The sequence below is a fragment of the Vanellus vanellus genome (assembly GCF_965231255.1).
Source record: "Vanellus vanellus genome assembly, chromosome: 20".
Taxonomy (NCBI): domain Eukaryota; kingdom Metazoa; phylum Chordata; class Aves; order Charadriiformes; family Charadriidae; genus Vanellus; species Vanellus vanellus.
The window spans coordinates 4376298-4389923 of NC_138925.1; the positions used below are offsets into that span (position 1 = coordinate 4376298).

Here is a 13626-nt window from a genome sequence, read left to right on the forward strand (position 1 = left end):
AGTGCAAAGTTATTCATGAGTCCTGCAGTGCTGAACCTACACTCAGACTCCTCAAACAAGCCACAATGTAAGCCCCATCTAGCCTGTCCTTCACGGCACCCTGAGTGCTATTGACTGCTAATACGCAGCACGCTTGAAGATCTCCCAAGGCAAAGCATTAAATGCCAAAATGAAACAGCCCAGAAAATGCTAACCAGAGGAAGCAGCAGAACATAACTGACTGTCTGCATAGCTCAGAACAGCAGCACAAAAAAAAGTCTGCAAAAGTCCCCCCCAGGAATCTCTGAATGTGCCACTTAACCAGATGAAAGACTGAAATATAACTCATCTATTGCCACATCAGCTGTGACTTCATTCCCTTTTCTGTGTCTTGCAGGGAAGCCCTGCCTCTATTCACAGAAGTAGTGGCATCAAATGGGATGAATGCTAGTGGCCCCAGTAGTGTCAAGGACTGGATTTTACCCTAAATGACAAAAAGATGTGACACCTGGGGTGGGGGAAAGCTAAAGAGAGCCTTTGAATAGCCACATTGCTGGCTCAGTGTTTGGGTGCAAAGTGCAACAGGGATGCTCTTCTGCCAGGATAGATACCTATCAAAGGAGTACTGTTTGTTAGAAAGACAAATTCCACTGTCCCACTTTAAGTATAAGCACTGTTTAGGTGGAACAGTATGTGGGCGTCTTTGCTTCTTTCAGCATTCTCACTCCGTCTGAGACAGTCTCATTACCATTTATGCAGCATGAGCCATAATTTGGATTGATGTGACTGCTGTTTAATGCAAAGCATTCATTTCCCCTTGTACAAAAAAAAAAAAAACACTTTACTTCATTTTGTTCATCAATGTATTGTGCAATTAATTCAGCCCTGCTTATATCCTGGGCTTGCATGTCATGGACTCAAGGGACTTAGAAATGTCTTAATGATCTCATGGATATGAAAACAATGAGAGCTATGGTAGACATTATGCATTTGCACGTCTCACACCTATCTGATCTGGGGGGTTGGTTGTTTTTTATCTCTCCTTTGCTTTGCATGTACCTTGTAAATTGCCTCTGCGTGTAACCTGCTGTCTCTGTTCCCTTCCCTAGGCTTGATAACTCAAAGCAACATAAACATGGTGAGAAAGATAAGCAGCAAGTTAAAGAAGTCCTGGAGGGAGAAGCAGACAACCCAGGAGACCAGAAACAGGATACAGAGATTTTCCTGACTAGAAGACTGGTCCAGGTGAGTTCAGCTCACTGCAACTAATATCCAGCAATTAGCTGCTCTATGTCAAATATATAGGTGGTATGTCTTGTGCGGACTGAGTAAAAACCTAATGCACAGCTGGCTCCCTTCCTGACAGCATAAAAGTGAGGCTAATAAGGCAGAAATGCTTTCCTTTGCATTTTCAGGACACTGTACCCTTGGTGGGTAAGGTGATAGCAATTCCCTGGGGAAGCAGAAGAGCTAATACAATTGCTCCTGCTGTCCTTATCTGGCCCATGGGGATGGAGATAAGCTCACCCCTCATAGTTCTGTCCTTCACGTCTCTCACTTGGGGTCTAGTCTGAAGGTAACTAAAGACTGCAGCTGGCACCAATGTCTTTGAGTTGTGCCCCTGGCTGTGGAGCTGAGAGCAATGAAGGCATCAGCTTGGCACAAATGCATATATTATCAATAGAGCCTTTCTGAATAAACATTGAAGAAGGGCATACAGAAGTTGTCCTGGCTCTACAAACTCCCTTTTAAACCCCAATGGGCAGTCAGCAAGCAGAAACTTTATTTGGATTGGAGGGCAAATGGAAGGTATTTTGTCACGCTGGTGGGGGATTCTCCTCCTTCAACTTCATTGCAAACCAGCCTATGGTAAGATGGTTTGGGGAGTGGAGAGGGTTACACTAATGGGGTATCTTGACAAGTGCACTTCAAAGTCCTTTCCATTCTCAGCAAGAAAGAGCTGCTCCTCTGTTTTTCTAAAATCTAACTAGAACTTTGAGAGGACTACTCTTGAAGATTCACTGGTACTCTAGAAAATGAAGTGACATACCAGAAATAGGTTTATGGGGTACATATGATCACTCAGGACATTCCAAGAAAAAAACAACCCTCTTTTTTGCTGATAAAAAAATGTGAAAGCAATGCTTTTTCCAGGCTTTATGTAGCAGAGAGCAACTGGCATGGACTTGAACAATTTAGTATAGCATGGATTTGAAATTGAAGCACTTTCACACACTGTGGATTGACAACAGGGTAATTACTAGGGGTGTGGGGGGAGGGTTTCAATAAAACACCCCCAAGCTAAAATGAATGCAGACTATTACAGACCTGAGACAGAATGATTCCCAAGTGTTTTAATTTGTGCTTCCACTTCTTGTCTTCCTTGCAGTCATCATTTTAGCAAATGCCAACAATATCCCCAAGATTCAACAGCATTTGCTGAGCAGGCAGCTGCTGAGATGATTATGTCAAATCAGCACGCTGTCCTCTCTTTTCCATGTCTAATGATTCTCACCCTTGGAGAAGTGGTTTAAAATGATGCATACCCTTTGGACTCATTGTGCGGCTGCTAACAGCAGTAGCTATAGAGCAGGAGTTTGGGTGGGACTCTGTCACTCACCTTTCTTGCATGCATGCCCTACAATTAACTTTAAAAATTGTTCCACAGAGCCCTGCTATGGCTGGTTTGGGCCTGATCCAAAGTCCTTTCAAGACAATAGAAAATCTTGCAAGAGCTCTGGTTTACGTTCTCTGGGGGCAGTAGACAAGAAGCTGAGCTTGTGTGAATTCTTAATTTGAGTTTCTCAGACAATCAGTTGAGAAGAACATACAAATCAAGACTTGCTTGACATTTGTCTCCCTCTCTCTTGTTCAGACCTAATGCCCCCAAGGGCAGAACTATCACTGACTGCATTGCAACTGGGAGATACTGGGAAGGGAGGGGAAAGTTGCTGAATGTAATTCAGTGATACTGTTGCTCTGCAGCTGCTGTCATGCTCTTGAGAGAGCACAGAGTGGCACTAAAAAGCTTTGCTACATTCAGAAGTGGGTTGTTGTACAAATGTTGCCCTGGGGTTTTATATCACAGGCTGGTCTTGCATTCCACACCTTGGAATGTTATTTAGTCAGCAGCTTTCCTTTGCACTGCAATTGCAAAGTCAGTAGTTGATCTGGCTGATACATAAATCAGGTTGTCTGATTCTTTTCACACTGCTGTGGCTGGTGCAGCATGTGCCTGTGTGCTGCTCACCCTTTCTGCTTCACCTCTGTAACATCACAGTTTGATTCAGAAAGAATGAGTCTTGGTCATGGGCTCTCTTTCTGAAACTCCAATGCGAGCAATCAATCCAATAATCTTGTGACTTGGTTTATAATAATTAACTCAATTTTCACTGACCTCAGACATTTAACTAATCCCACCAATTAAAAATCATCTGTTCTTTATATTCAGAGTTAATAGCAGATGAAAAGCTGAAAAAGCAAGAGCTGAAGAAGTCTTTTGGAGCCTAAAAGCTCTGGCTTAAAATTCAGGCTTGCTTTTTAAGCCTGCTTGTATTTCACATGATTTGCAACACAGTCTTGCCTAAAACATTGCCCAGGATCCTACAAGGATTCTGTATGTAGTGTGTGGGGCAATGAATACCTGCATCACCAAGGATAAAGACCCCCGCAAAATTTTCTGCTTTTTTTCAATTGCACTCTTCCCACCAGATCTCGGCTGCTATACTGGAAAGCAGTGCGATATCAAAACCTGGCTTTGAAAATGGCTGTGCATGTAGTTCTCATCAGTGTCACACAGACCAGTGTCTGAGAGCTCTGCAATTGCCTGTGATCAATTAAGGCCTTTTTCCTTTATGCTTCCACTGACAATACCACTGGCAGCACCACCCACTATTCTGCATCTGGGTTGAGGGAGGGGCTGCATTTCTCTTTCTGGGTTAAACTGCACCCTTGCTGCCATGGCATAGAGCTGGAGCCAAACCATCTTTCTTCACTCCTGCCTTTTGAGCTGACTGTAATGCTGTAAGCAGAAATCTAAATAGCTACATCCAACCGAGTGGTAGGTTTTGCCTAAATGCTCCTTTACAAATTCCTCCTTTATTGTACCTCCTAGCAGTGCAGGTGTATGTGGGTCAGAACTAATATTGTATTCATAGCATATCTCTGTAGTCATGACTAGGCACTCATCATATTAGAGGCGTAAACTATTATGCTAGCAGCATCTGAATGCATACACAATGCAGAGTAACACTACAACAGAAACGGGAGTGCAAAATGGAGATTTGCCTACCTAAATGGAACACAGAGGGGTTTAGGCAAGCAGCATAAAGAAGATTCTAATCACAGCACCAGGATTAATATTTCTGTTCCTACAAAAAGTGTTGTACATCTCCAGGTTCTTGAATATAAAAGGCTTCAGAGCTCTCTCCCAGCAGGTGTGTTAGCAGTAGAAAAGAGTGTCTTTACCAACTAACACTATTCCTATTTAACACAGGTAGCCAGTGTTGCTCCAATATATCACTGAAGTCAGTAAACTAAGTATTAATATATAGAAGTTTTAAACATTTGGATGGCTACACCAGGCAGAAGCTGACTGTTAGCTGCAGTTTGAGTGAGGATACAGGGAAGCTTGGATCCCCAATTTGGGTAGAGAAATTTTTCTACCAAGGGGCAAAATTGCTCTGTGTGATTACCTGAATTCATCAGTGCTACCTGCTAGACAGCTCCCTTATAGGCCTTTCTGGCTCCTGCCACATCCTTAGGTGCAGTAAAAGAAGCAGAAGGGTTGCACAAAGGATATCTATCATATCTTTATTTACATATCATGGAAACACACATGCAACATGTCACAGGATTTACTACGACGGAACAGCCTGTCCCTATCTCCTGTTACCAAAAAGTTTATTTTTGGCTCACTAGGAAAACTATCACTTCCCCAGAAAGCTTCTAAAAGTAATAATCAAAAATAACAGACTTAGCAGGATAACTAAATGAGTGAGAGCTGCAGTCTGGGATGTGTTGCCACATCCTTGCAGAAACCAGGTGGTTCTCTGGAAGGAAGAAAGGAAGGACTGGGACTGGATGGTCCCAAAGAAGACACATAGGAAGTGGTGGTATGTAACAACTAGGGAATACCTGCCTGTAGCAGTGAACAAGGGAGACAGCAAGAGCTCTGAGCTCTGCCCTCTCACCTAGGAAGCCAGCTTCTTGCTGATTCATTCCCCCATCTTTGATTCTGCCTAGAGGCTACAAGCTTCCTACCCTCTAGGAACCTCTGATCCTTAAGGAGGATCTACCTTTCTTCTCAAGCAATAGTTAAGGGGTAGAGTTTAAGCTTTATCCCCTTTGACCTGAAGGATCTTTCACATCTTGCCTCTGTGGAGAGGAGATGAAACTGCAGAGCCTTTTCATGCTAGGACCATCAGAATGGTTAGTCATGATCATCTCTTAGTAACTGGGAGCGGGGACCCAGCTCAATGGCAGGAACATGCTGAGGGAAGGGAGGGGGAATGCAATCCTGATATGGAGAAGGCTGAGGCCACTCTATTTATAATTAACACAAGCCTCAGTCTTGCTGGAACCTCGCATGTTCAGAGCCTGCAGCTTCAGTCATTTGCTTGACTTTTTTCTCTAATTCCCATTGCTATGTATAAACAGTTGACCCCAGCTGCTGACCATCCAGGCAGGAGTCCCACCCTCCTAAACATTAATGAATGATCCCTGCTCTCCGTTGGCCGATTCAGGCTCCACGCAGCGTCCTTTCCTCCGGGTCACTCTTCGGTTCCGGTGGAATTTGGCGTAACAGCGTAGCCCTGTGGAAAAGAGACGCATAAGTGAGCAGGAGGGACCAGGGCTCACTACAGCAGTAACATCAAACAATTAGCTCTCGGCCTCAGTTCATGACAGAGCCTGCTCCGGTGGGGACAGTCTCAGAACTGAGGAGCCTGGGCTGTGTCAAATGAGGTGGCAGAGAAATGCCTCACATGGGCAGGGCATATTGCTTTCTGGGCCCTGCTATTCTTTTTGGCTCCCTGTTCTGGTTTAGGATTCACTGGCTTAGGCAGAAGGTTTTGCTGGCTTCTTGAAATACCAGTGAATTATCCTGCTTGTTTCCAGTGATTTTATGGAAGTCCTGCTTGGTTTCCCCCTATTACTTCCCATTACCATCTAAGTGATCTCTCCATTGGGAAATTACTGTAGACTTAATGTGCAGCAGCAATGGCTAGGGAGCTCCCCTTGCTATTTATTTCCCTGAAGCTTCAGGAGAGGAAGGAAGAGACTTTGAAGTGGTATTACTGGGAGGTCTGATCCAAAGCTCACTGCTGATCCCCTTCAGTTTCTCTGTTTTGGATGCTTGAAGTGCAGGGTCTCAAGGAAGCTATGTGATATAGCATTGATGAATACTAAGAGGGGCAAAAAAAGCATTTTATCTGTAAAAAACATCAGTACATATTCTCCCATGGCAGTGGAAGGCAATGGGAGCCTCCGGTCAGGGTAACTCATTGGTTTCTGGCACTGATAGATTCATCATTTGGTGTATATTGTCTGACTTTCTTACACCAGAATGCATAGTTAGTTGGGGCAGACAGGGTACAGCCTACATGTGCATAATTCGCATGAAAGCCCTGGTTTTCAGTAGCCCAGAATCTGGTCATTGGGGTTAGCAGGAATTGATTTGATAACCCTAGAAGCTGCAACTATTTTTACTTCCATAGCAGGCAGCAGATAGCAACAGCGCCAGCACCCCCAGAATGGGGGAGGCTGAAGATTTATAGCTTTTATAATGAGACAGCCTGTAAACTGTCCTTGCTTACTTCTACACAGGAGACCCAGCCGATGTCACAGGTCACTGAGCAGCCTTTTGGAGTGCATGTCCCTGGGCTATGTTGAGACCGGCTACCTTGAAGTTGGGTTTCTGCCCCTCATTACCAATCCCCCCAGGGCAGTCTGGCCTCCCAGAAGGCAAGCACACAAGATCAGAGCTCTGCTCTTATATAAGCGTCTTGTCTTATCTGGACCCTACATCTCTGGGGATCTTTTTAATGCTACAGAGGATGCACATTTGGCATCAACTTATAACTAGCTTAAGTATAAAGCAGGGCCAGGGGCAGGCCTCGTTAGGCTTGCAGAAACACTTTTCTAGGCTAATCTATCAGAACATTGTCTCTGATGAGGACCTTCAAGTGTTACACGACTCACCCAAGGTGAAGACTATCATTTATCATTGCAACTCTAGGAAAGCAGTCTATTTAACTGCGTAAAAAGTAGGTGAATGACCTGGTGAAAGTCACTAGGTACCTAACACAGGTCACAAAAATTGGCAACCAGAGTTTTGTTCTGGCAGACAAGTTCCAATGCCTGGAGCTGATCCTGAACGTGTTCAGATTAGAAGAGTGCCTTTCAACATCTTCATAATGCAACTGTCTGTTAAGGGCTGCTGTGGATTCTTCAGAAACAGTTTTAAGAAACAAAAGTTTGTGTCCTGCCCACACCGACTATATTACTGCAAGTCGAATTGAAATCAACTCAGAAAATCCATTTTAGGCATAAGGTCATGTAAAACAAGGACAGTAGTCTGTTTTTATAACCTGTGATACTTGAAAGCACCATTGAAGTCTTAATATATTGTGGCTTCTTCTGTTAGGTTTGTAAATATCAGGATTTTTGTTTTCAAGAGGGAAAACAAGATATCCTAAATGACTCAACAGTCACATTTTGAGTCAGTGGCAGGGAAAGGCTAAGAGCAGCAGTTTCACTCCTATTTTCACAAACAAACCACTATTCTGAGTCAATGCAGCCAACTGAAACCATCTGGAAGGGGGAGACCAAAGAGCTGAACTCACCTTCAGTGCACATACAGTCGTCATAACATTTGTTGTTAAGACCTCGATTGTGTGGTTTGCAGAGGTGTTCACGCAAGTCACAGCAAGAGCCTGCAACACAGGAACAAGGGTCAGCACAGCTCATTTATCCCCTTCCCTTGGAGGACTACTGACACCCATGACAGCTCCATGGTACAGACATCATCTGTTTCCACAACATGCCTAGAGAGCCTCTGCCCTTCCCTCTGCATACACTTTCTATCAGTATGAGATATTAGGATACATGCACCAGAACTAGGCTGGATTTCAAACAATCTCATGTTTGGAGAAATGACTCTACCAAGCTGATCCTGACCTGGGAGGCAGTCAAGGTGATGATCACATGGCTCTCCTTCAGCTGTCATGGTTTCATTTCCACTGTTGAGGCTCTTACTGCGGCGTTTTTCTATAGAAAAAAAAAAAAAAAAGAAAAGATGCTGATAGAAAATGTCACGGTAGTGTTTTTATTTTGGAGACTATATTGTTCCAGGGTAAAAACAGTCTCAAACTTCAGGAGTTTGAACTCTAAACCTTCACAGTCTAATTTCCTCCCTATTTCTCAATCCTCCATCTATCATTTTTCCTCTGCCCTCAAACTATGCATCCAAAATGAGAAACATTCTGAAATCAAGCACAAAACACAATCAGCGTTATGCTTTTTCTTTCTTTCCCCACCACTATGATCTCACATCCTTCAACACATCTGTGAACACTAACCATGGGACAAGCCTTACAGAATGACTTTTGGGAAAGAGGACAGGGAGGTTTAGCACCTTTCTTTTTAGCAGATGGCCACATTTCTGGTTTGAGATCCTCATAATCTGTCCAGTCAAAGAGTGCCATATCTAGGGTGGGCATCACATCTCCATCTTGCCTGAGGCGGGCCTGCAAACCACAAGAAACCAAAGAGACAACAGATTACACTTCTGTAGTGAAGTCTTTGCAAATTTTCCTGGTTCTTTTAGACATTAAAAAGGCTTTATGATTCCCCCCACCACCTCCCACCCCTTTCTTGTCCACTGGGGATTCTTGGCATCTCATTTTCAAAAGGGAAGAGCTTTCCCTTGTTGCAGCTGAAGCCAAGAGAGAAGTTTCCACTGCTTCTATGTGAGGACAAAAGGCAAACAGGGAGCATTAGGACATGCTGCCTCTCCAGCCAAGTGCTCCTACTGCTGCTCTGGTCCTTGAAGCTGCATGACAATGGCTAGCTACGGGACAGGTAGGGCAGGAAAGAGAAGCAACTAAAAGAAATGTTTATGAAGAGGTGTTTAGATGTCTCCAAAACAGAGAGCTGCTTTTGAGGGAGGGCTCTGGTGTTAAGCAAGTACCTACCTCTAACTGGGAAAAAAAAGAAAACTGGACCTTAGCTGCAGGAGATTCCTGTCTGCATCAGAGGTACAGTGCAGTTACCAGCTGCCTCTTTACCTGTGACCGTGGTGATGTGGCTGGAAGAACAGGAGGCTCTTCTGTGGAAACAGCTAGTTCCAGTGCAGTGATGAGAAGCATGGTGGGAGTCAGACTTGTAGCTTCCTCTGCCTGGAGGTTTTGAAACTGTTCTTCAAAGCTTTCCGGTTTCTTGTACAGGGAGCTTGGCCCAGCATCAGGAGTCTTCCCTGCAGAGGATAACAGGTACAGTGGCATTAGCTTTCTCATCCCTGGGCTGGTGTTTAGCCCAGTGTAAAACAGTCATGTGCTATTAAATTAAAGTGATAGATCAGGTCCAGAATATATGCATCTTGATTTTTACACACTTAAGTCATACATAATCACACCTTGTTGAAGATATGTCTATCTCTTGCTTAAGAAGCAAAAGATTTCTTCTTCTGGTCTCAAAAGTACAAAATGTACCTGTTTAACCATTTTAACCCAATGGATTACACTGGGTTATTTCAATGTAGCTTGTCAGGATCTACCTAATTTGAGATAAGAATATCTTCACAGCCTGATCCCTGCTTTTCCTAAGTATTAATTTAAATATAGACCTTAAGTTAAACCAAAGAAACAAAGCTTGTTTTGTAGTCTGCAAATATTGCTTCAAACCAGCTTTGTTGCACACTCTTCTATATGGCTTAACATGAGTTGATTAGTCAGTCCCCTGAGAAAACAATAGAGCTTTTCTTACTGACGCAGGAAGGAGTGATAGCTGGAACTCAGGAATACCGACACCTAGCTTGTCAAATAGCGTAGATTGACACAAATTGCCTGGCTTTAATAACACCAAAGATTTACCACACTGAGCACACCATACCACTGAGACACACACCCACAACTTGACCTGCAAAGGAAAGTAGTCCCAGTCAAAAACAAACAACATTTGAAAGTAATTAGTGCAATTTCACATATGCAAAATTTATATTTTTGTAGTTCAGAATAAATACAGAAGAATACAAGCTCTGATGAGAGCAAACTGATCTTCAAGCAAAGTAGGGGTTTTGTATTATTGCTAGTTCTGGTCATGTTTTGAAGCCAGTGGAGAGATGGAGCATGGCTTGGACATGCTTATTCATAAATTGAACCATTTGCTAAAAACCAAAAAAAACAAAGAAGGCCACCCTAAAACAACCCCTCAAGGCCTAAGAACTTTCAGAGCTCCCCCTGTAAGGCAAACCAGGTCATTTTCCCAAAATTGCAGCCAGCAGTAAAAACCTCTGGTTCTGGAGTTCCCCTTTTTTCTTGTGCCTCTTTTGTTTGGCATATTTCTCCCCAGAGCAAGCACGCATCCCACACCCTCCACATACCCATGTGGCTCAACCACAGCTGCATCTTCTTGCCCTCAGACAAGTGACACTCATTTCCACTGACCCAACAGCCTCAGCTTCCCTTGGAGCTCAAATACCTCTGTGGTGTTTCAGCTTGTCCCTGCGGCTGTGTCGCCGATGCTCTCGGTTCTGCTTCTTTCCTCTCTCAGACCCAGGGGACTGGTTCTCTCTCTCAGGATATGGGAACTCAAAACCCAGGAACACATCCTTATTCTGTTTCAGGGCTGCTGGCTGTCCCTCTGCTGCCAGCTCTTCTGCAGCTGGAGCTCCACTCCCCATTCTGAGGGCCTCTTCCCCAGATGGCCGCCCTCTAGAAGACATGGCATGGACCCTCTCCTTCTTGGCTAAGCCATGCTTGTGGTGGTGCCCACTTCTGGGCTGTGGCAGCCACATCTCTTGGTTTTGAAGATGGCTGTTGTTCTCTGGGACATTTTTGAGCTTTGTGCCAGAGTCCAGGGAGACTGCAGGACTGATATCAGAAATAACCAGCATGCACAGGAAAAGGAAAGGAGAGAAGAAGGTGGAAGAAGTTGCCATAATGCTGAGTGCTCTGCCTCACCTGCAATTAAAAAAAAAAAAAAAAAAGAAGAAATAAGAAACCAACTTCTAGGAACTGTAAACTGTAAAGGCAAGCAGGATTCAGACCTAGGACACTTAGGTTAAAACAGTTATGGTGTCCAGAGCTGGAAGTGATTTTTTTCTCTCCTTGGTTACCTCCTCTTCTCCCAGCCCTGGTTACAGCAGCTGAGGCACACGTGCAGGGCCTGCAGGGCTGAGGGATCCCAGTTTCATGTGCAAATGAGGGCCATCAATCAGTAGGACATTTCCCTTTGATTCCTGACTAGCCCCCCTACCCTCCCATTCTCAGCCTGCCATCTGAGGGGATGGGGAGGCTGGCTCCTGCAGGACACAGCTCCTCAGCCTCCTGCCCAGCACCAGCTGTCTGGCTAGGGCTGTTTGCTGCCAGGTTGGCATCCTGGGCCTGGCTGGCACTGGCCCCTCCTCTCAGCTGGTTTCCTTGCAATGAAGATGTCAAGAGTAACAGAACCGGAGGCAGATGGTGGCCTTGCAGGACCAGCAACAGCCCTGAGCAGCTCAAGACAGAGACATGCACGTGCACACACATACTGATTCAGGGTGGCTGAAACTGGTCAAGGGAAGGAAAAAACACTGGAAATTTTGTGCTGATACCTCACAGCATAGCAGAGAAACAAATCTGCTGTCAGCAGAGCAGGGGATGCTGGTCTATAGATCAAGGGAGGCAGGGTGAGTTTTCTCTAGCTTGTCCCACTTTCCCTCCTTGACCCTGCACAGATCACTTCACCTCACCTCACCCCACAAGGTGAGGCTGTCACTGGGAGGGTAATTTAAGTCCAAAGAACACTGAGAGTGCATCCCTCAGCACAATGGCTGCAGACTGTTCTCATTCATTCTGCTTCACTGTAATGTTTTGGAGAGTCTTCCTTCATCCCTGCGTTTGCGTTAGGAAACATGGCTTTGGGACACTGCACAAGTCAGACACTTCTCCAATTAGGACATTGTCCCCTGTCTTTTCCCACAAAAGGAGGAAAGGGATTTCCAGCGTTTCCAGTGCAGCCTTTCACTTTGGGGTAGCTTTCTCAGACTGTCTCTCTCCAGCTGGGCAGCATGAAGGCACGCATAAAGCCCGAGTTTCCTGTGACACTGACTGTCAGAAAAACAGGCCTATGCTTACATTTGAGATCTATTGTCACAAAGTTACAGCCACAGCTCTTCCCTCAACCTCCTCCCCATTCTTCCTGCACCCCAGCCCCCAGTTGCACCTGATTTCCATTTGGCTGTTCACCAGGTACACCACTTTGCTGCATAACTACAATGGCTTGTACTCCCTTCTCTGGGTGCTTTGCTGCTTGACCAGCCATTGTCACCTGTGAAGGGCAGCAGGTAACATCTTTTGAGGCCAATCTCAGTGCCTTTTTGTGGAGCTGACAGGATACACCCCAAGAACGGCCTTGGCTCTTGCTTTCCTCTTTTCTTTCAACCTATGAGACAGATGTGGAGTGTTTTGAGTCAGTGAAACCTCTGCCATCATAGCAGCCCCAGCCTTATGGAGCATCTGGGGAGTTTAGAGGGAGATATCTTCATCCTCTTAACTGAAAACCCTGCTTACTCATTCACCAGCTGATTCTGCCTTTCCAAGATCCATCTCTCTTATTGCTCAGAGCCTGGGAGCAAATTTTCAGTCCAGACCTCCCTTGGAAAGAGGTAGGCACCACAGCAGCCTCCTCTTTAATGCAGTGCCTGAAAAGCAGATCTTTCTACTGGCCACAGAGGATGACAAACTGCTATTTGAGGACGGATTTAGGGGGTGCTGGGTAGTTCCTTTGCTGAAGGCATAACACTATGAAATAGTATTTTATTGGCAGCTACCTGGGACAAAGGAAAACCAGACCAGCAGCTAAATCTATTAACGAAGCACTTGAAGTTCTGCTTCAAAACCAATGGAACAAATAGCAATCAAGCAAACCCCAAGCTCTGTATCCACAGTTTTGGGGTTTTTTTTTCTCTTTAAGAACCAGAGCAAACCAGCTGGATTCAAGGCATCACTGAGAACAACTCAAAGAGCTGGAAACAGCATCTTTTCATCTGTAGGCAAAATGCCAAGAGGAGAGAACAAGTGCAAAGAGAATGCAAGGCAGGTGTCTCCAATCTCACTCACACAGACATGGGCCCTTTGATGGTGAACCTGACAGACACATTAGCTGTGGATTCTGGTTTTCAGCAGGAGCTAAATGCTGCAGGGCAGTTAAACAGAAGGTCTGCTTCAAAGTGTAGGGGGCATTTATTTACGTTGCCCAGCTGTCTTGTGGCATGACACAGGATGAAAGTGCAGCTAGAGAACATGGGTTGCCTCATCTCTGCCCTGGCTGAGAGGGCAGGCTAACAGCTGTGTTACTGTGTCACCGGGAATCTTGCATTAATAATGCAGATAAATACCTGTACTGCACTGTCACCAGGGGAGGTCTGAGCTGTTTTCCAAACCAAAA

General features: G+C 45.0%; 1 protein-coding gene across 1 annotated transcript; it reads right to left on the reverse strand.

Moving 5' to 3' along the window:
• Positions 1-5679: 5679 nt before the first annotated feature.
• DRAXIN (dorsal inhibitory axon guidance protein) lies at positions 5680-11137 on the reverse strand (the record flags this gene model as incomplete). The annotated part of the gene is made up of 6 exons (XM_082493651.1): positions 5680-5792; positions 7824-7913; positions 8158-8247; positions 8615-8726; positions 9267-9454; positions 10678-11137. The coding sequence occupies 6 exons, from the start codon at positions 11135-11137 to the stop codon at positions 5680-5682; spliced, it is 1053 nt and encodes a 350-aa protein (XP_082349777.1).
• Positions 11138-13626: the final 2489 nt, after the last annotated feature.